Genomic DNA, 22,144 nt, shown 5'->3' on the forward strand with positions numbered 1-22,144 from the left:
CATCCAAGTGGACACAGACAACATATAATATGGTCAGAATTCATACCATTTCTTAGCTATCTTTTTACCGAAAATTCTTAATTACTGTAACTCAACATTCTCTTGCTTGAAATGATTATCTTAAATATCTAACTTCTAAAATCCAGGAGAGTATTTTTCAAAAGCAAAATTCTGGAGATGGACCTTTGAAACATGTATAAATTAAAACTTACTCCCGGATCTTTTTTTCTGATCCATCCCTTCCAGGGTCATAAACTCCTTTAGGCAGATGTTGTATAAGGCCTATTCTTTGAGCTATCCTAATTTGTTCCTCTTCAGTCAGCTGAGTTGCTAGGCGAGTCTGGCTTGGTGTTGGATGATAGACTGGAACTGGAACTTGTTCCTAAATTTTAAAACACAGAGAAAATGATTATTTTTTAAACATCTGTTTTTTGGGGGTAATGTTTTTCTTGTTTCTTATTTTTTGGCTTAGTGGGTAGGAGGGGACCTTGGAGAGGTAGGAGATTGTTTTACTCTGCCTTAACTTTAGCATATTTGGACTAACTTTTCAAAGATAAAATCTTTACTGAAAAACTCGCATTTTGTGTTGGAATATTGTGAAGTATTTCCACATGAAGGCTACATAACTAATATCATTCTTGATGTGCAAATAAATATATTTATTTGTACAACAGGAACAATACACAATATATATAATTAATAGACTTCAATATTCTAGGCTATATTCTGTATTCAATGGAGTTTTGTAGTCTCAGTATACCATTATTTACATTAAAACTGGTCATTACAGATCTTATTTGTAAATTCTTTCCATATAGACAGCAACCTTAAAATTATTATTTATTTAGAAAGGCTGGATTATTATTGCAATAAATTTTCACGAAATTTCTTAAGCTTTTGAATAAGTATTTGGATATGACAACTGAGCCAAACGAGGCTACCCTTCTTCCCAAATGGAAAACCTAAGTTTAGAAGATGTAAGTAAAATAGCCAAATATCTACTTATAATTTACTTGCATATATTAGTACATACAAAATTAATTTAAACATTGTTTTATCTATTCACATTCATGAAATAATTCTATTCATATTATTTATACATTCTTTTAACAGATACTGAATATCTTATGTGCCAGGTAATGGAGGATGCTACTTTAGGATTTATTTTAGAGAAAGAGAGAGCAAGTGTGCATGCAAGTCCCATGAGTAGGAGGAGGGATGGAGGGAGAGAATCTCAAGCAGACTGTCCACTGAACCTGACACAGGACTCAATCCAACAACCATGCGATCACAACCTAAGACAAAACCAAGAGTCAGATGCTCAACCAACTGAGCCACCCAGGAGCCCCAGGATGCTACTTTAGATAGGATGCTCACAGCAAACGTCTGATGAGACATTTGAGAAAAGACCTCAATGAACTATGAGGAAGATCATGCATCTGTAACCTAATGATTTCATTGTGGCTAGAACCACAATTTTTGAGCCACTTAAAATGATGTTCCAGAGAACATCTCTACTGAATATAAAGAACTTCACAACTACCAATTCACACATTACTTTAGAAAATGGTATTTCCACTCATCCTGTAGGATCACTCCTCATCTCTGCAACGTAAGCACTTGTTTGAGGACAGCCAATATTCGCAATTGTGAGATTATGCCTCCAGGAATAACTGCTAAATCTGTGTTAAGCTAAAAAAAAAAAAAATTCTGTGAAATGACTTCCATAATCATCCAAAACATCAATTGAGGCTGCTTTGAACTAATGGCTTTTGTGGTCAAAAATAAAATAATCAAGAGCACCCATAATGAGAAACTTAAGGGCTCACGTATAAATATCCTTTCTGAAGAGAAATTTTACGGGAAAGTCTCAGATACATATAAGTTAGTCTTAAATACTGAATATTCAAGGAAGAAAAGAGTTTTCCACATACCACTATGTCCCCTTAAACTATAGCCTTATTTGTAAATACTCCTTTGGCAATAGTTAGACTTTAAAGGGAGATCAATAGGGACGCCTGGGTGGGTCAGTGGTTGAGCATCTGCCTTTAGCTCAGGTCGCCATTCCAGGTTCCTGGGATCAAATCCTACATCAGGTTTGCCATGAGAACTGCCTGCTTTTCCCTCTGCCTGTCTCTGCCTCTCTGTGTGTGTCTCATGAATAAATAAAATCTTTTTAAAAAAATAATAAGGCAGATCAACATAAGACTTTAAATATTCATTACACACACACACAGGAATACTACTTAGCCATCAAAAAAAATCTTGGCATTTGCAATGACGTGGATGGAACTAGAGGGTATTATGCTAAGTGAAATAAGACAAAGAATTTTCATATGATCTCACTCATATATGGAATTTAAGAAACAAAAAATGAAGATAAAGGAAGGGAGGGGAAAATATAATAAGATATAAACAAAGAGGGTGGGACGCCTGGGTGGCTCAGTGGTTGAGCATCTGCCTTTGGCTCAGGGCATGATCCTGGAGTCCTGGGATTGAGTCCCACATTGAGCCCTTGCATGGGGCCTGCTTCTTCTATCTCTGCCTCTCTCTGTCTCTCATGAATAAATAAATCTTTAAATTAAAAACAAAACAAAACAAAGCAGGAAACAAGCCATAAGAGAATCATAGGAAACAAACAGGGTCACTGGAGGGGAGGAGGTGTAGGGATGAGGTATATGGGTGATGGACATTAAGGAAGGCATGTAATGTAATGAGCATTGGTTATTATATAAGACTGATAAATCACTGAACTCTATCTCTGAAACTAATAACTGAATTTAAAGGCAGGTTTTATACTGCATATAAAAGTTTTACAACCCTTTGGTTAATAATGATCAAATACGACCGGTGCGTCTTTGGTTTAAATACTTCCAAGTTTAAAAAAAAAAAAAAAAAAACTTCCAAGTGTTTAACCTAGTAGGCAAACATTCAATATAGAAAAGTTTCATGGTTAAAAATAAAACTCTGCAACTTACTAGCTATAAGGTCCTGTAAACATGGCACTTAGCTGAGTTCATAGAGCACGTGGTTCTTGATCTTAGGGTCATGAATTTGAGCCCCATGTTGAGCCTACTTTAAATAATTAAAAAAAAACCCGAACACATTTTTTTAACCTCTGAGCCTGAGTTTCTTCATGATGTAAGAATAACTTGAGAAGTCTAAGTGTTGTCCCTGGTGTAATACAAGATACACATAAAAAAGCATCATTTAGGGATGTCTGGGTGGCTTGTCAGTTAAATGACTCTTGATTTCAGCTCAGGTCATGATTTCAGGGTTATGGGAGTCTGCTTGCCCCTCTCCATTTGCTCCTCCCCACTCCTGCCCTCATCATTCTCTCTCTCAAACAAAACTTTCAAAAAAGCTCAAATAAATGTTAGCTATTGCTAGTGCAGCTCTACTATTATAGGACTATGGAACAACATTCCAATATTTAAGAAATGGATTGGATTTATAATCTTAACATGTCAGTTACACCTCAAAGCTGATATTGAAACAAAATTTAGCTCTGAAAAAGAAGAAATGGATTGGACTATGCAGAGATAAGTAAAAGGTTTCAAATAGCAATCTTAGAATTCATCTAAGGTCAACTCTCATCTTATATGCCTAAACTTGCCTATAGTCACATAATTACTGACAATATTACAATCAGAATTCTGGTCTCCCCTTTTAAGTCAGTAATTTCTACTACAGCATTACTCGTTGCCAGAGAGCAAGGAAAACTCCGTGGGTTAATTTGGCTTGTGTCCGCTTACATTACTTTGAAGAATAGTACACTGAAATGACATTTTAAGAGAGCCACAAAACAAGGCATATATCTCATGTGGTTCCTTTAAGGGTTTTTCATCTGTAATAAAGCTTTTATAATTTCAGTGACTACTAGAATTTAAGAATTTCAAAGAATATCAAATCCATCTTTAAACTGACCCTGTAAAATAGATTCTATTACTACTAGTAGTTAAACTCCAAAGTCTAATCATAGCTGCCCATCTATTCTTTGACTGAAACTCCTGAGGGCTACTTCAGGTAGTTCTTACTATAAGGTTGAGAGTTCAAATTCTGCTGCTACTAGAGGACTGTTTCTCTATATGCTCACTTTGGGATTTCTGTTCTCTGATGTCACTTTCTTAAACTAGTCTAAAAAGGTAGCATGGCCTACTAATCCAATGGGGTTTTTTTGAGCAATAGATCTTGTTCTGAGTAATCTTATTTATAATTACAATATTTAATTGTAATTTATTTAATTGCTCTAGTGGAATGAGGCTGAGATGGAATGTGACCTACAGGGGTGAGTATCCTCATTCCATCATCTACCTGGGGCATGTTTTGCTAATTTAGAAAAATCAATGGAACAGTTTTTAAAACACTGCTATACAAGAATATGGATTTTGTCTGAAAAATTGTAAGACTAAAATCTGTTACTATGGGGACTGTTAATATATTTAATAGTCTCAATATCTTTGAATAAAGGTAATAGCACTTTAGAGGGTGATGATCCAATCATAAGATAACAAATAGCTTTTAGCTTTATAAATGTCAACATTTCTAAGTCATTCTAACCATTTGTTTTCCCACCACCACCAATGACTCTGGTTTGCAGACTTAAGCTAACAGCTATTATCCCTGGCTTTAGTCCTGGCTCTCTGGCTTGTCCCTGAATACAAATTCTTTGACCTCTGTTAGGACCCCTGCCAGCTCTTAATTTTTCAACCCTTGGATTACCACTTCCAGGCTAAGCTATCCTGATTCTCAGTCCCAGTCCAGTTGACTAGTCTGGCACAAGAGAACACAAATGAAGTCACATTGGTAAAAGATTGTGAGTAATAAGGGTCTCCAAAATCCCTGAACATACTACAAAGAATTGTTTTAAATTGTTTAGAAATAATCTCTAACCATGTACTTTAAGAGGCTACATTTCCTTGGTCTTCTGGTTCATATGTATACAGAAGAAACAGAAAACAAGCTCTACTTTATGAAGAAACAATAGATATTAAAATAACACTATCTTTTAATTATACATATTATGGATGTATTTTCTTTGGTATTTTTTGTTAAACCAGAGGAACTCTCAAAGCACCACTGAGATATTTAAAATGATTCAACACTCTAATTTCAATTGACTACAACTTTTCAGAAAGCCACAAAAGGAAGGAAATGACTAAGAACTGCTGGTATTTTAAAGATGGTTATGGCCTCACCCTTTGTAACACATACACCTAACTTTAATTTCCATCATACCTGTTAAAATGGCTTTTATGAGTTACTGTTTACAGACTAGAGATCCAATGGTATTTTTCTAGGTGGCAAAATGGAATCTTCTAATGTCAGCTAGAAGACACTGAATAGAAGACAAGACATGGATATAAAGAACAGCAATTTTTAAAAGATTTGGATTCTGGGACAGTTCTCACCACTCCCTAATTGATGGATCATTGCACCTAAACATTGTGTAAACAATATGGTTTATGCCAAACACCTGCTTCCCTCCTGGGAATCTGGAATTTTGGTATGTACTAGGCAGTGGGTGTCTACTCAGTATTTTGGGCTCCCCTAGTAGACAACCCTTCACAACTACTGGCACAATTCAATGCTGGGGAAATTAAGTGTATCCTGTGTGACTCCACTAGAGGATTATTGGAAGGCTGTGCCTATTTCCTATGGACTAATGCACCTTTTTCCTTGGATGATTTTGATTTGTATTCTTTTGCCATAATAAATTAGAGCTATGATTACAACTATATGCTAAATGCTATGAGTACTCCTATGAAATCAAAGAATAATCTAGATAATGTCCATAGTGATGGATAGTTCTCACATTGACTCCTTTTGTTTTCAGTTTATTTGGCCATGCACATTAGAAATTCTTTGTAGAAAAAAAATTCTCCTTTGTGAAAAAGGTGTGTTTTGACAATGGTGGTTACACAGTACTTGTGTTTTATTGCTTTTCTTAAATTTTAAAGGACCCCTGTAAGGAACTTTTATTTTGAATATTACTTAGCATACAGGAACTATTATTTTGAATATTCCTTAGCATACAGAAAAATACTTTTGAGATAAAGATGTTTTGGGCTGAACTGTGTCCCCTAAAATTCATATGTTGAAGTCCTAATGCCCAATATCTCAGAATGTGACTGCATTTGGAATCACTAACGTGACTGGTTTTATCCTGGCCTCTTCTCCTGTCCTATACTCTTCACCTTCATAACTATGTCCATACTGACAACAAAAATTAGATATAAATGATTCACAAATTTATATTCCAGTCTAAATCTCCCTTTTAAATTCCAGGTTTTACTTGACAGTTCCAACTCAGATGTCCTCAAAGTGCCTCAAACTCAACATGTCCAAAAATGAACTCCTCTCCAAACTCTGGTCCTCTTTTTGGCTTCCTTATGAATGACAGAACCATCTTTCCAGTTCAGTAAGACAGACATCCTTGGCACCTCCCCATCCCCCCTACTCTTCCACCAAGTTCTAGCAAGTTAATTTGCCTCTGAAATACAGAATCTGTTTATTTCTTTCTGTATTCATTGCCAATATCTAGTGTAAGCTCCCATTTCATCCCTGGTGAACAATATTAGCTAGCAAAATCTCAATTTGTTCTCTAGGACATTCCTCTCAAAACAGATTCCATTCTATGTCCTCCTCACACATACCTAAAACCGTTTCATTCAATAGCTTTCCATTGGTTAGGATGGAGGCCAAAGTCCTTAATAAGACTTCCAAAGCCCAGCACTATCTGGTTACCTGCCCTCCTTCCTTATCTAACAACTCCGGGCTTTCTAGCTCCACTCCTATAGGAAGTCACAGTGCCTGCTATACTATCTACAAAACACTTTCCTCCATCACCACTCTGCTAAATAATGCCTTTTCTTCCTTTAGCACTCAATGCAACATCTTTCTAGTATCTGAGAAACCTCTCCTAACTAACCATTCTCCTTTATTACAGGCTTTTATACACCAGGTAACTTTTCTTCATAGCATGTCATAGTTGTAATTTTACATTTAGTTATAATTTGTCTTCCCCACCAGACTGTAAGAGACACATTAAGAATTTTTTGTTTCTCATTGAAACAGCAGATGAATAAAAGGTCTATTAAAAACCGTATGTACTAATAGCTAAAAACTGTCACCCATTAATTTACTCTGGGGATTTTGTTTTCCATTTTTCTTTACATTTCCTGGAACCCCTAGCCAATTGTTAAATACTTGATAAATTTAGTGTACATGCCATACTATTGGAATTATACAGGTTTTTTTGCTAAGTATATTAAGAATAACAATAGTACCTACTTTCAATCCCAAATGTGAAACTTAAATATGATTTTGAATACCTATTGAAAATGTTTGCAAATTAATCATTTCCAGTGCACAAGGACACTTACTACAAAAATACTATGAATCAGTTTATGAAAATCTAAATCACTAAACTAAGTAATATAAATACTGGCACCTTCAAGGGTGGTTCAATTGGCTTCCCTCACCTCTGACTATGATACAATTCATGAGGTATTCTGTGCTTCCCCTAAAAAGGTGTGATTATCTGCATAACTATTATATTTCCTCATTACTAGACTATAAGCTGGATAAGGAGGGACCTATGTCTATTTTGCTCAGCAGTGTATACTATTTATTCAGTATTTGATACATTGCAGTGATTGGATAAACATCACTGGATAGCTGAATGATAAAGCACTCATGCTCCTGTAATCCACGAATCCATGTCATATATTCATACCAGGATTTTGTAAACTTGCTATGAAAAAACTGCCAATGATTGGGTTACACAGTAAAAAAGAAAACTCAATGTAAATTATAACCAACCTTCCTTCTCTAAATGACAATACCTGTTTGTTGTCTATCTCAGGAACTTCAATACGTTCAAAACCAAACTAATTATCTCTACTTCCACAATCATTCTGAAACTCAGAATTTATATGCCTACTATAGGTTAATGACAGAGAAGTACAGTGGAAAAGAACATAGACATCTCATGTGATCTCAGCTTTGGCACTTATCAGGTATGCAACCCTAGGCAAGTTAGTCAGTACCTGTAGGCCTAAATTTTCTCCTCAGAAAAATCAATAGAATACCTATCTTAAAGAGTACTGTAAGGAATAACTAAGAAAATGTAAATAAAGTACCTACCAACACAAGGACTCAATATCTGGGCCTTCCTGATTCCTCTGACTTCCCCTCCTTTCCTTTATCTCCATCATCTACTTTAATGTCTTATAATCTTTTTTTTTTTAATTTTTATTTATTTATGATAGTCACAGAGAGAGAAAGAGAGGCAGAGACACAGGCAGAGAGAAGCAGGCTCCATGCACCGGGAGCCCGACGTGGGAATCGATCCTCGGTCTCCAGGATCGCGCCCTAGGCCAAAGGCAGGCGCCAAACCGCTGCGCCACCCAGGGATCCCTAATGTCTTATAATCTTAATTACCATTTCCTCAATGTTGATAGGAGACACATGTACATGCCCTGTGAGTTTAAATTTTGAGAAAGGAGGAATTCATAGTATATTTCAAATAAACTTAAACATTATATGCTTTCTTAATGCTTTAATTCTCTAAATCTTCATGAAACAAAAACAAAATGAGAAGCCAAAAAACATTTGCAATAAAGAAAAATAAAGTGTTAGGAAAAATTCAGCATCACAGAAGGGAGTAGAACAGAAAAGGAACAAAGGATTACAAAATAAGCTGAGGCAGAGCAAGGAGAAAATACAGGATCAGTCACATAAAAAAGCAAGGTCTGACCTTCTGATGAGAAAACTCTGAAGCATTCCAGTTGTTTGTTAATATATAATGAAGCATCTATAAAACGATGAATGCTGTGAAAAATATAAAGGGCCCTAATCTTAGAATACAAACCAAGAAAGACAGAAACCTGCCAAAGTGTAAACCTATTTGTTTGAAAGGCAGTGCATTAAAATTTGGACCCAATTTAGAGAATATGATATAATTTTCAGAAACTAAAACAATGCAGTGGGTAAGTGCCTAAATAATGTGCTGAGGCTGGAAATAGTACAAGTCTGGTTTGTGGTAAAGGAAAAATAAAGTCACTGCTAAAGAATGCAGCTTGTCACCAAAAGCTGTATCCTTTCCTCCAGTAGGAAGTAAGAGTCAGCTCTTCTGATTTTCTCCTTACAGCCTCACAAGCTGCTGCTGGCACCACCCCCTCCCCAGCTGCAGTCTCCTACTGGGAATGTTTTCCCTGAATTTGCCAGACTGAAGTTTAAGGCCATAAAATGGAGGATTTGGAATGGACAGTCTCAATGCACATTCTCTGATGTTCAGTGAATCATGACCCAAAAAACCCCAAACCAAACAACCAACCAGCCAAATAAACAAAATCCTCAAAGATTAGCATTAATGTAATTCCTGAACCATAAAAGATAACTATACATATAGAGGAGAAAAGAGACAGCATCCCACTTTGATACTGACAAATGATGTCATATTTGTTGAGAAAGTATACAAACTAGAGTAGTCTGCATGGGAAAAAAACATTGCTTCCATGGAGGTAGTATGGCATCTGTTTGCTTGTTTACTTTTTTAAGGATTTGTATTTTTTTTAAAAAAAGATTTGAGAGGGAAAGGGAGAGGGAGAAGCAGACTCCCTGCTGAGCATGGAGCCCCATGAGAGGCTTGATCTCAGGACCTGAGATCATGACCTGAGCCAAAATCAAGAATTGGACACTCTGGCGCCCCATGTTTGCTAATTTTTTTTAAAATGAAAAGTATGACTTCATTCACTACATAAATATTCACTGAGCACTTATTATCCAGGGTTATTTACCATATCCTAATTGGGGGAGGGTTGGTAAGCATTATTACATCATTAGATAATTCATTTAAAGCTCAAGACAAATGAAACCAAGGTCACATTTTGAGCCCAGGCATCAAGTCAGTATTTCTTAACACCCAACCACTTTTCAGATGCTGTTTCAGGTAAAGGAGATTATGGTAGTAACCAGGTAAGGTCTCTGTCCTTCTGAAACCTAAAACCCCTATAGTAGGGGGATCCCAAGATAGTAAACAAGTGAGGAAGACAGCCACCTCAACCAGAGCTCCACACTCTCAATTGCCCATGACCTGGCAACTTCTGGAACAGGCATATATTCGAAAGGCCCCATAGGCTAGCCAACATTTAAAGACACTGCCTGACTGGTAAAAAGAGGGTGAACCAATCCAGTTCTTTCTTCGGTTAGAATTGGAAAACTCAATCAACTGACCTGAAAGGTCACTGAGGAGCAAATAAGAAGCATGTAAAAACTGCAGTTATAGGAAGACATGGTATTAAACCCAGATTAGAAATGCTGAGTGAAGCAGACATTAATAGAGCCTATAAATTAAAACCCCTGAAATCCCTGGATAAAAGAAATGGGAGAGGGGATGCCTTGGTTCCCTGACAAGCTTTCTGCTTCTAACCCATTTGATTTTATATATCATTAAAATGCAGCATCTTTCCTCTAATTGTCTAATAAGAGTCTTGTAAAATCACCACCATTTTCTTTCCTAGATTAGGGCTACCTTCTTCTTCTCATCAAGCAAACTGGTTTCTAGAGGGGAAATGACACCCAGTTATTGACAATTTTGTACCAGTGGGGCAGATATCCAGTGAGGTTGTGGGCCAAGAGCTATTGCCCTGACTTAGCGCCTAAGTTATTGTTGGAACCATTTCTTTGCTACAACCAAAAAATACTAGAATTTCTCATTCAAGCATTCTACCTTTGAATTTTATCAGTTCAATGAATAAGAATAAACATTTCAGTAACTGTCATTCTTTCTTAAGTGGCAGGTGCAAATACAAGACTCCTATTTGAAAGCTAAGAGTAATATGCCCAAGAATTCTTTGCGAAACAAAGAGAGAATATGCATAGCCTTTAAGGAGTTAAAAGATGAGAACTTTAAAATCTATTAATTCCAAAAAAGAGTAAGTCTGTAGCAGCCAAAGTTGGCTTTGTAGCTCAGGAAGTCTGCTATTGCATTTACTGCACTAAGTTCTCTAACAGATACCCTTATCCTTCTTTTTTAAAGGACCAGGGCTAGTATCAATAAAAATGAATTTCCTCCAAAGACTACTAAACTTCAGTTGTAAGAATGCTGCAGAATTCTTTAAGAGGTAATATTTCTTGGATTCTAAGTTTTTAAGGCTTAGAATTAAATGTATACATCAACTAGAATACACATTCTGATTTCAAAAAGCATTGAAAAGTTTTAAATGTTTTTTAATTTAAGTAATCTACACCCAACGTGGGGCTTATGACCCCAAGATAAAGAGCCACATGCTCCTCTAATTAAGCCAGCCAGGTGTCTCAGCATTGAGGAAATACAGTACCACTGCAAGATAAAAGGCCTACATTTAATATAACACTTACTGAGCTATAATTCACATAACGAACTCATATAAAGCATATAATTAAATGGTTTTAGTATGTTCAGTTATGTGAAATTCACAATTTCAGAACATTTTCATCATCCCCAAATGAAATCGCATACCTATTAGCAGTCATTCATCATTTTCCCCTAAATTCCCCAGCCCTAAGCAACCACTAATCTGCTTTCTGTCTCTAAAGATTTACCTACTCTGGGCATTTCATATAAATGGAATCCTACTAACATGGTCTTTGGAGGCCTAAAACTTAGCATGTTTTTAACATTTACCCATGTTGTACCATATATCAGAACCTCATTCCTTTTTATTACTGAGCAGTATTTTGCCGAATGTACTCTCAACCAATTATATAATTTGGCCATTTATTAGCATCTGGGTTATTCCCACTTTTTAGCTACTACGAATATACTGCTATGAACATTTGTGTACAAGTTTCTGTGTGGTTATGTTTTCATGTCTCTTGGGTATACACCTAGGAGAATTGCTGGGCCACATGACAACTATCTACATTCAATCTTTTGAGGAACTGCCAAATTTTTTTCCAAAGCACTTATACTGGAATTCCGATTTAAAAACTTAAAAACAACAACAAAAAACAAAGTACTTCTACCATTTTACATTCCCACCAGTACTGTATGAGTTCCAATTTCTCCACATCATTACTAAATCTTGTTTTCGTTTTTTCGTTGTTGTTATTATAGCCACCCTAGTGGTTTTTACTTTCTTGATAGCAAATGATGTTAAGCATCTTTTCATGTGCTGACCAGCCATTATCTTCTTAGAAGAAATGTCAATTCAGATCCTTTACCCTTTTTGAAATTGGGTTGTTTGAGTTATAGGAGCTCTTTATGTATCTTGGACATCAGTCCCTTATCAGATAAATGATTTGCAAATATTTTCTTGCATTCTATGGGCCATCTTTTCACTTTCCTGATGGTATCCTCTGAATCACAAGTTTTAAATTCTGATGATATTCATCTTATGTGTCTTTGGGTCACACCACACGTAAGAAGGCTTTACTTAAGCCAACGTCATGAAGACATACTCCTTTGTTTTCTAAAAGTTGTGCAGATTTAGCTCTTATGTTTAGGTACATGAACAATATTAATATTTGTATATGGTGTGAGAAAGTTAATATTTGTATATGGTGTGAGAAAGGGGTCAACTACATTTTATGTGGACATGTAGGCGTCCCAACACCATTTGCTGAAACTTGAAAAGACCTACATTTTAATGTGAGATTTTTCCTAGAAGCCTAGTGAAGTATTCTGGGGCAAGGGTGAAAGGAATAAGAATCTTAAAAGACTGTTTATCTGAAGGAACCAGGGTGTCTTAAGGATGCCTAAAATTAGTCCGACCAAGCATATTTTCTACATCCTCTAGTTGTATCAGTTGCTGCAGTTTCTACATAGGTGGTTTCTACTTTCTAATGCATTATTCAATATCATATCCCTAATACTTGCCTTCTAATTGTTCATATGTGTTTCATGTAATATATCCTAACACAGGAAACAAGAACAATCATAGCTGTCTTAAAACTATTTGCTTTAGACAGTTACAGAGAATGCTCTGGATCTCAATGTTGAGACTATGAAATATCAAGTGTCAGCACCTACAAGTCTGACAGTGGAAAAGCAGGTTTCATCTTTAGATTCTTCAAGTTCAATTCCATAACCAAGCCATCAGGAAATTGCTTTAACTAGCAAGAGAAACAGATTAGCGGAAAATGGAATACAGGGTGCTTAAGTCTTCTTGGTAATGTACCTCAAAAAAAAATTCCTAGCCTGACCTCAATAGAAATATGAAGTTAGGATTACTAGAGATTACTAGATTATTCTTAGAACCCAAATGTGAAGTTGTTCTAAGGTTATTCAGCGATATAAACAGAGATGACCAGCTATTTACAAGTTATTTTCTAACTGAAACTGACAGCACATTAATTTTCCATAATTTCTACATGAGAAACACATCCCACCATCTCCATCTTTATCATCAGGAATCAAGAAAATCACCTCATAAAGAATCCAAATGTACAGGTCAATATAGACTTAATATTTAATAGCTTTTAAAAACCACACGAGAGACACCTAACTCTGGGAAACGAACAAGGGTTAGTAGAAAGGGGGGACTGGGTGATGGGCACTGACGGGGGCACTTGACGGGATGAGCACTGGGTGTTATGCTATATGTTGGCAAATCGAACTCCAATATAAAAATACACTAAATAAATAAATAAATAAATAAATAAATAAATAAATAAATACCAGAGTTCTAAAGACTGTGTCAACATGAGAAAATGCTTATAGAGTGATATTAAGAAAAAAGTAAAAGGATGCAAAAATAGAGTGCCATTAAGTGTACATTTAAAAGTATCTGCATTTGAAAAAAAACTAATATACATTGAAATGTTAACTGTGGTTGCATTAGAGTACTGAAAATGAGTTTTTATTTCTATGTAATATTTAACCTGCAGTTATAAAAACTTTATATAAAGTTGGTATCACTAATAGCTAAAAGTTATTGTTAAAAAATCTAATTTATAGGGGCACCCAGCTGGTTCAGTCAGGGGAACATGCAATTCTTGATCTCAGAGTCATGAGTTTGAGCCCTGCATTGGGGTGTAGGGATTATTTAAATACATTTTTAAAGTTTTTAAAAATCCAATTTTTAAGCAGAAAAGAAAATGAAAGCAAAATACAGACAACTCACAATGTATATTTAATTCTGCTAAGAATATGACTTGTATACAGAGTCTAATTCCACTTTTTAAAAATTGAGATGAATTCACGTAACCTTAAATTAACCAATTAAAAAAAAAAAACAATTCAGTGACTGTTAGTACATTCACACTGTTGTGCATCCACTACCTCTACCTACTACCAAAATACTACCTACTATCAAAATACAAAATAATCACTCCCAAATAAAACTTTGTACCCATTAAGTAGTACCACCCATCCTCCCTTCTCCCCAGCCTCTGGCCACCATCTGCTACTATGAACTTGCCTACTCTATTTCATATAAATGAAATCATAGAATATGTGACCTTTTTTTACCTCTGGCTTCCTTCACTTAGTATAATGTAGTCAATGTTCATCTGCATTGTAGCATGTATTAACTCCATTTTTAAGATATAAATAGTGAATCAGTCAAATATATATATTTGAGCATTCCTTGCATGTAAGGTATTAGTTATTACCTAAACAATACTTGGTTTCAACGATGCATCCTGGGATACAAAGGTATACAAATCAGTGCAAATTAACTTTGGTTTTTACACTTAAAATAAAAAACTACAAAAGAAAAGGGATTGTTAACAAAGTTCAAAAATATTTTTAAAGTACACAAACCACTCTTGGTTTAGAATTATGTAATGAAATCCAATGATAGAACATGCTGTGTACCATAAGTCAGGAAAATCTGGTTCAGTGTTATAAAAGAGCTGTGACCTTGCCGCATCCATTCAAATCCCCAAAGTAGAGGACATCCAATGTTCTTAAATATTTAGTCTTTATATTAAATTGCAGGCACTGAGAATCAAGCAAGAGGTATAACATAAAGGCTATATTTTGACAGTAGACAGGATATATTGAAGAGACAATGAAAGAAGCTAGAAGTTTGATGTAACAGACCAGAGGTTGTTCATCTGAGATCCAGGGCTTAAGGAAGTAAATACATTCCCTAATATGCAAATTCTGTGCACCTTTCTACAGAGGATTTGTGGTTTACAGTTTCTCAAGACTTATTAAAGGGTCAAGAAACAGACTTAAGGATGGTTGCCATAGAAAAACTATTTGAAGGAAGAGAAGGGAAAAAATCAAATAGAGGGGTAAGGAAGTCTTGATTTGAGAACTGAACACTGAGGAAGCCCTCTCAACTCTAACCAAGTTATCTCTCCCACTTCAATTCTTTCTCTAGCACCATGCCTATGATTTTGTACTGTTTCATATTTTTATCTTATACTTGGTATCCACCAGTGAGTGACATCACAGATACCCTGAAGTTGTTTAAAAAATTCTAACTGCTTTGAAGGTGCTTCAGTCACTCTGCAAATAACTTAGGCTTAATCAATGTTTCTATTTTAGATTAAAATTACAAGTCTAGGGCAGCCCCGGGGGCTTAGCGGTTTGGCGCCGCCGCCTTTGGCCCAGACCATGATCCTGGAGACCTGGGATCGAGTCCCACGTCGGGCTCCCTGCGTGGGGCCTGCTTCTCCCTCTGCCTGTGTCTCTGCCTCTCTCTCTGTGTGTGTGTGTGTGTCTCAAAAAAAAAAAAAAAAATCTTAAAAAAAATTACAAGTCTAGAACTCAAAAACCGTAGAAAACTGAAATTCTTTGCAAATTAGGCAGTAATGTCTTATTTTTTAAGATTTTATTTACTCATAAGAGACATAGGCAGAGAGAGAAGCAGGCTCCGTGCGGAAGTCCAATGGGGGACTTGACCCCAGGATCATGACCTCCACTAAAGGCAGACGCTCAACCACTGAGCCACCCAAGTGCCCCTATGTCTTATAGTTTCTAAACCCAAAACAGTTCTTGCCCTCAAGATGGGCTAGATCCATTTAACTTTGAATGGAGAGGTCCCAATTTGAGGCTACCAAAAGTAGTCTTAATTCTCTATTAAAAGGTAACTTCTAGGAACACCTGGGTGGCTCAGTGGTTGAGCATCTGCCTTGCACTCAGGGCATGATCTCGCAGGCTCCAGAGCCTGCTTCTCCCTCTTTGTATATCTCTGGCTCTCTCTGTGTCTCTCATGAATAAATAAAATTTTTAAATAAAAATTAAAAGGTAACTTCTGAAAGTGACTTTCAACTGACAAAACATGTAGTTTCAAAAATTTTCCTGGTGGTTGTCTCCAACTCTGGTCCAGTAACTCCTCACCTCCATGACTGGATCAGATTTCCCTAAATGAATTCTTGCTCATTTAACCGAATAAAAATCTCCACACAGTTCCTTTACCCTAAATATTCCATTTCTAACTGCTGGTCCCCAAAACGACCTCATTCTTCACTCAAATCATTCAGGTCCCTTAGATGTTGCAGAGTCAACTTACACCCCTGCCCGCCTGTGTACCTATCTCCAGTTAGTCTTCCATCTTGCTAAATAGAGGTGCTAGCAAAAGTACAATAACCACCTAAATGCCCATCAAATAGGGAACTGGTTAAATAATATTCAGCCCCAGGGAAGAATAAAGCTTTTCATCTATTGACAGATGAAAAAAGGTACAGAATTGTGTGTAGTGGCCTTTTTGTATAAAGGGGTCATGAAGGACTATCTGTATTTGCTTGCTTGTGTATAAAATCTTCTGGATCCACAAAAATGTAAACATTAGTTGCCTATGGGATATTGAGTTGAATGGCTACAAAACAGAAATAAGATGTTTCATCTGTACTCTAATAGAGACTACATGAATGGATCACTTAATTATTAAAACAGATTATAATTACAAATTTTAATTAAAAAAATTGTTTTCTTTCATATAGGCCAATTTTTCTTTCTTTTTTTTAATTTTTAAGATTTTACTTATTTATTCATGAGAGACACAGAGAGAGAGAGAGGCAGAGGGAGAAGCAGGCTCCATGCAAGGAGCCCGATGCGGGACTTGATCCCCAGACTCCAAGATCACACCCTGAGCTGAAGGCAGACGCTTAACCGCTGAGCCACCCAGGCGTCCCTAGGCCAATTTTTTGATCTTTATACGGATTCTATCTGCCTCCACCTTCTCAGAAAACTTTGCTGCTTTCCCTATTCAACCTTTACTAGATCCTTCTCAGCTTATAAACATGATCAGGTCCTTCTCATTAAAACAAATTCATCCACCTTCAATTCCATATCCCATCATTGCCCTATTCCTGTACCACTTCACAACCAGTCTTCTCCCAATATATCCTATTCTTGCTCTTTCTATATCCTAATATCTTAGAGATACATTCTTTTCTTATAATCCATTACTAAATTGTTTTTTTTTTTTTAATAACAGGATTCGCTTCTAACTCTTCATCTCTATCGCCATCTCTTCATCTCTATCGCCAACAAATCAGGTAATACAGGGGCTTCCTAACTACTAGTCTTCCCTTGACTACTATCCCCTTCCAATTTGTTCTCAGATCTTTCAAATGTCAATTCTAATTTACATAATCACCCCACTCATATCCCCATTTAAAATCCTTTAGTAGCTAGCTTTCCACTTCTCTAGGATAAGGTCCAAAATCCTTAAGAGAATAAATGTAAAGGACCCAGCGCCAAGCAGCTTAATGTCGAGTCCCTGGGTGCAAACATGTACCCATTTCTCTAAAATGCTGCTCTACAGACAGGCAAGCTTGAATCCCTAAGAGATCTTGAGATGTGGGGCATACAAAATATTTTAATGTATCTCACAATCTTATCTTTTTGGCTCTACATCTTGGAATGTTTTCTAAATGGCCAAAGACTTTTTACAAAATAAAACATACAGAATATATGCAAGGGTCAACACTGTTTTATGAAACTTGTCTCTGTTTTTATGAACATAAGTATGGTGTAAAAATGTACTTTTTGTGAGGTGCCAAGAAATGTTTGAAAGCCTATAGTCTTGGCAATTTTTTTTGAAATTATGATACTGCCATTTTCCTTGTGATATAAAATTTTTTCATCTATGACTTAAGAAATTATACTTCAAGTTAATTTAATAGATTTCAGAATTTCAGCCATTTTAAAATGGCCTTATTTCATAAATGAGATGTGACAATTTACCTAATAGTGTTGCAACAACAAAATTTAACCGAACTCCTGTACCACACACCTATCAGAACTCTGTGGCTCAAACCCCAAAGGCTTTGTGGCTTCTGGCAACAGTGATAGAGCTCATGATCTGCAACTAGAGACTGCCTCTTAGGGATTCTTAACGGTCTTTGTGGCACAGAAACCTTTGGCAATCTGGTAAAACTTATGGACCACTTCTCAGATAATGTTTTTGAATGAACATATAAAATTACCAAGGACATCAGTTATCTTAAAATGCAGTTCTATCCATGGCCTTATAGGGATCTGTGGACCTAATGGTAAGTATTCAGTTTAAAGATTACACTGAGCTTAGATGTAGTTTAGTGTAGATTAGAAGAAAATTTAGTTTAGAAACTAAACATTGAGAAATAAAATCTAGGGAGAGAAAATTCCAGATAATGAAGGACCTTTGGGGAGAAGAGAGAGGCATATGTGAAAAATGAAACACTGATAAGCTTACCTCAATAGTAAGGATTTCTTCCTTTTCAGTTTTTCTCTCATAATACATGGTAAAATTGACTTTATTTACTTAAGCAAATCTGAGCCAAGGAAACTTTAAAAATAATTTTTTTTTAAAAAAGGTGCCATGTATCCAAATCCCAAAATACTTTATTCACAAAAATGTTGCTTTAGTCACAGGTACTGCATTTGGGTTGTATTGGCAGGAAATATGACAAGCCTGATTATCTGGTTTTCCAAAATGCAGAGTGAGAGGCACAGCAAGGTCAGATGTATTAACAGCAGATGAAGAACAATCTGACAGTGGGAAAAGAAAATGATATAAGCAGGTACAAGAATTAAAATTAGAATAGCTTCACCCAATAACAAATAGTCCTACATAATTCAAGACTTTGGAGGTACCTTTCTATTATTTCCAGGGTATAATAAACTAATCTAATAATTTTGAATCAATAAAATGAGCTGAAAGTCTGCTAAGAAGTCAGTATTTCAGTGATTTATGGGGAAGTAGTGACAATGAAAGGGGAAGGTTGTGAAGTCTGAAAAAGGACTGGGTTGAGAATTAGTCTTGGTAAGACACTGTTACTACCTTTGGTAAGTATATTGGAACAAAAAATGTTGGCAAAAATGCTAAAAATGTGTAATATATTTTAGAAGGTTTTCTACTCCAAACTTATCCAAAATAAGTCTCTGTCTAAACTGGTAAATATCATTTAAATCCAACTGCAATTATACTTTCTACAATTGGATCCATTATATTCCCTTGTGTGATTTTACTACCCCATCTCCTTTTTTACTTTTTTTTTTTTTTTAGAGACCTGTTTTCTGGACCTCCTTGCTCCTCCATTATCCTGAATGGACTACTTACCAGTTCTTATAGCTTCAGAGCCTACTTTGCTATTATAAATCTACTTCTATTACTTCCCTATTTTAAAAATACCACAATAAAAACCAGGATACAAATGACTAATGGACATAATGCTAAACAAAATAGGCTTAGTTAATAGATAGAAGCTAGTGGCTTAAAATCAATTAATGATAAATATTTCTTATAATGATTTGGTTACCAAAAGTTAGACAGGAAGAAAAATCACCAATTGATAGAAAAGACATGTAAACACCAGAACACACTTTGCTACCTTTAATATTGCACTGAGGTGGCAGGGCTGCTTATCCTTAAATGACAAAATAGATGTTAAGCACAGGAGTATTTCTGTCAATTTAGCAGAACACTGCTGTGCTATATGAAACCTACCTTTATATGATTTATGAAATATTTTTAGAAGACCCAGTTCATTATAAAGGAGTCTCATCACTTCAATTATCACTGTTAAAGCCACTTCATTCCAATACCCCATTGTCCCAACAGATTAACTCCACTAGAAATGGACTCCCATGTTCCTATGACTGTCTTTGAGCCAAAATGTTACATTTTGTAAAATATGACAAATGTAAAATATTACATTTTCAATCTTCCACTATTCCTTTGCTGTACAATTGCCTCTGCCTAAAAACTCGAATCTCACAGCTGCCTGGCTCTGCTGCTAATAAGGCTGTTTCTTCATCTAGAAGATATAAATACTTTCATAGAATTATGAAAATTAAGAATTTCTAGTTTCTGGTCTGGCATGTAAGGAGCTTACAAACTGTCACTCCACTCTAACAAAAAAAAAGTTGAACAAACTTAAAAATCGACAACGCTTCTGCCAGAGCGGTGAGGCCACAGGGCAAACTGCTGACCTGAAAACTGGGAGAGACAGACAAGTGGATACAGAAAATCAAAACTTACCAGAGCTGAAACCCATGAGCAGAACCAGGGCTGGGGCAGGAAAACCTGAACTGTAACTGACAGACTGCTGAAGGGTCAGTGTGGACAAGGCTGAGCGAAACTCTGCTCCACCTCCATGTCAACTCTGCTCCACCTCCATGTCAACAGCTCTACCAGGTCCTCACAGTAAATATCAAGAGAAAAATCCCCTCACACTTCTAATGGGGAAGGAGGGAAAAGGACCATTTTGATATACACCAGAGCATTCTATTCTTCTTAACAAGGCCTGCACTCAGGAGAAACCTCAGACAACCTGCACAGGTTTTATCAGAGCCTAAACTATCTGAACAAACGAAAATACTCAAACCCAGCTGCCTCCAGCCTACTACCACATGGAGGAAGGGAAATATCCAACCTCAGCTCCCTCTTGCCATCCTGTCCCACCTAAGGGTGAGGGGGATGACACTGAGAAGCACTGCAAATTAACACAAACAAAACAGGAGCACCTGGGTGGCTCAGTGGTTGAGCGTCATCTGTCTTTGGCTCAGGTCATGATCCCAGGGTTCTGGGATCGAGTACTGCATCTGGCTTCCCACATGGAGCCTGCTTCTCCCTCTGCCTCTGTCTCTGCCTCTCTGTCTCTCATGAATAACTAAAATCTTTAAAAACAAAAAAATAAAAAATAAAATCTTTTTTTTTTAAACACCTAACAAAAACACCACTATATACCTATTAGAATGGGAAAATCCAAAACACTGACAATTATCAAATGTGGAGCAACAGGAAATCTTATTGCTAGTGGGAATATAATGTGGCAGTGTCAGTACAAGACAATTTGACAGTTCCTACAAAACTAAACATACACTTACCACATACGATCCAGCAATTGTGTTCCATGGCATTTACCTAAATGACTTGAAACCGTATGTCCACCCAAATACCTACATGTGGATGTTCAGGGCAGCTTTATTCGTAAGTGCCCAAATCTGGAAGCAACCAAGAGGTCCTTTAGTAGGTGAAAGGATAAACTGTGGTACAATAAGACAATAGAATACTATTCAGTGCCAAAAAGAAATGAGCTTTCATTTCACACCATGGGTAGACATGGAGGAACCTTAATTGTATATTACTAATTGAAAGAAAATCTGTAAAGGTCCCATGTGATCTGATTCCAACTATATGACATTCTGGAAAAGACAAAGCTCTGGTGACATTAAAAGGATCAGTAGAAAAAAAATAAAAAATAAAAATAAAAGGATCAGTAGTTGCCCGGGTTAGGAGGGAGGGATGAATAGGTAAAAAGCAGAGGATTTTTAGTTCAGGGAAACTATTCCGAATGATGGATGATATAATGGTGGATCTATCTCATATCTTCATTCACAGTGTACCCTAATATAAACTACGGACTTCAGGATGATGATGTTTTGATGTGGGTTCATTAAAAAAAAAAAAAAAAAGCTCAAGTGGTCACAAAATCCCAGGTGGCTTATATACAGAAGTGAACAGCTGACCCTAAAATTCATATGGAATTAAAAGGGACTAAGAATAGCTAAAACACTGTTGAGCTAAGAATTTACACTTCTGATTTCGAAACTTATTTCAGTGTTGGTGCATTAAGAATAGATATAAAAATTAATGGAACAAAACTGAAGAGTCCAGAAATAAACCCTTGCATTTATGATTGATTTTGGGCAAGAATGCCAAGACAATGGGGGAAGAATAGTTTTTTAAAAAAAATTTTATTGGAGTTCAAT

General features: G+C 36.2%; 1 protein-coding gene and 1 long non-coding RNA gene across 6 annotated transcripts in view; one reads left to right on the forward strand and one right to left on the reverse strand.

The window, feature by feature from the left end:
* Window positions 1–22,144, reverse strand: part of RNF11 (ring finger protein 11) — a 36,128-nt gene that overhangs the window by 3,023 nt on the left and 10,961 nt on the right. The window contains exons 1-2 of one of the 2 annotated variants that reach the window (XM_035699084.2): window positions 18,624–18,873; window positions 213–382 (exon numbers count right to left, since the gene is read on the reverse strand). In XM_035699084.2, the coding sequence (XP_035554977.1) occupies window positions 213–382; window positions 18,624–18,671 (218 nt within the window). In that variant the 5' untranslated portion in view covers window positions 18,672–18,873. Of the gene's footprint in view, window positions 1–212; window positions 383–18,623; window positions 18,874–22,144 lie in introns of those variants that run through there. The other variant, XM_025420117.3, reaches the window with a different exon arrangement.
* On the forward strand, window positions 382–21,022 carry LOC112642484 (uncharacterized). Of its 4 annotated transcripts, none has more exons than XR_007402517.1 (4): window positions 382–5,506; window positions 6,289–8,021; window positions 11,045–11,129; window positions 17,382–18,760. It is a non-coding gene; the product is annotated as an uncharacterized LOC112642484 (long non-coding RNA). The 4 variants fall into 4 exon arrangements; XR_004805142.2 differs by lacking the exon at window positions 382–5,506 and adding an exon at window positions 19,437–21,022 and having other exon boundaries at window positions 5,513–8,021; window positions 17,382–17,442; XR_007402518.1 differs by lacking the exon at window positions 382–5,506 and having other exon boundaries at window positions 5,513–6,421; window positions 7,951–8,021.

The sequence above is a fragment of the Canis lupus genome, chromosome 15 (assembly GCF_003254725.2).
Source record: "Canis lupus dingo isolate Sandy chromosome 15, ASM325472v2, whole genome shotgun sequence".
Lineage (NCBI taxonomy): Eukaryota > Metazoa > Chordata > Mammalia > Carnivora > Canidae > Canis > Canis lupus.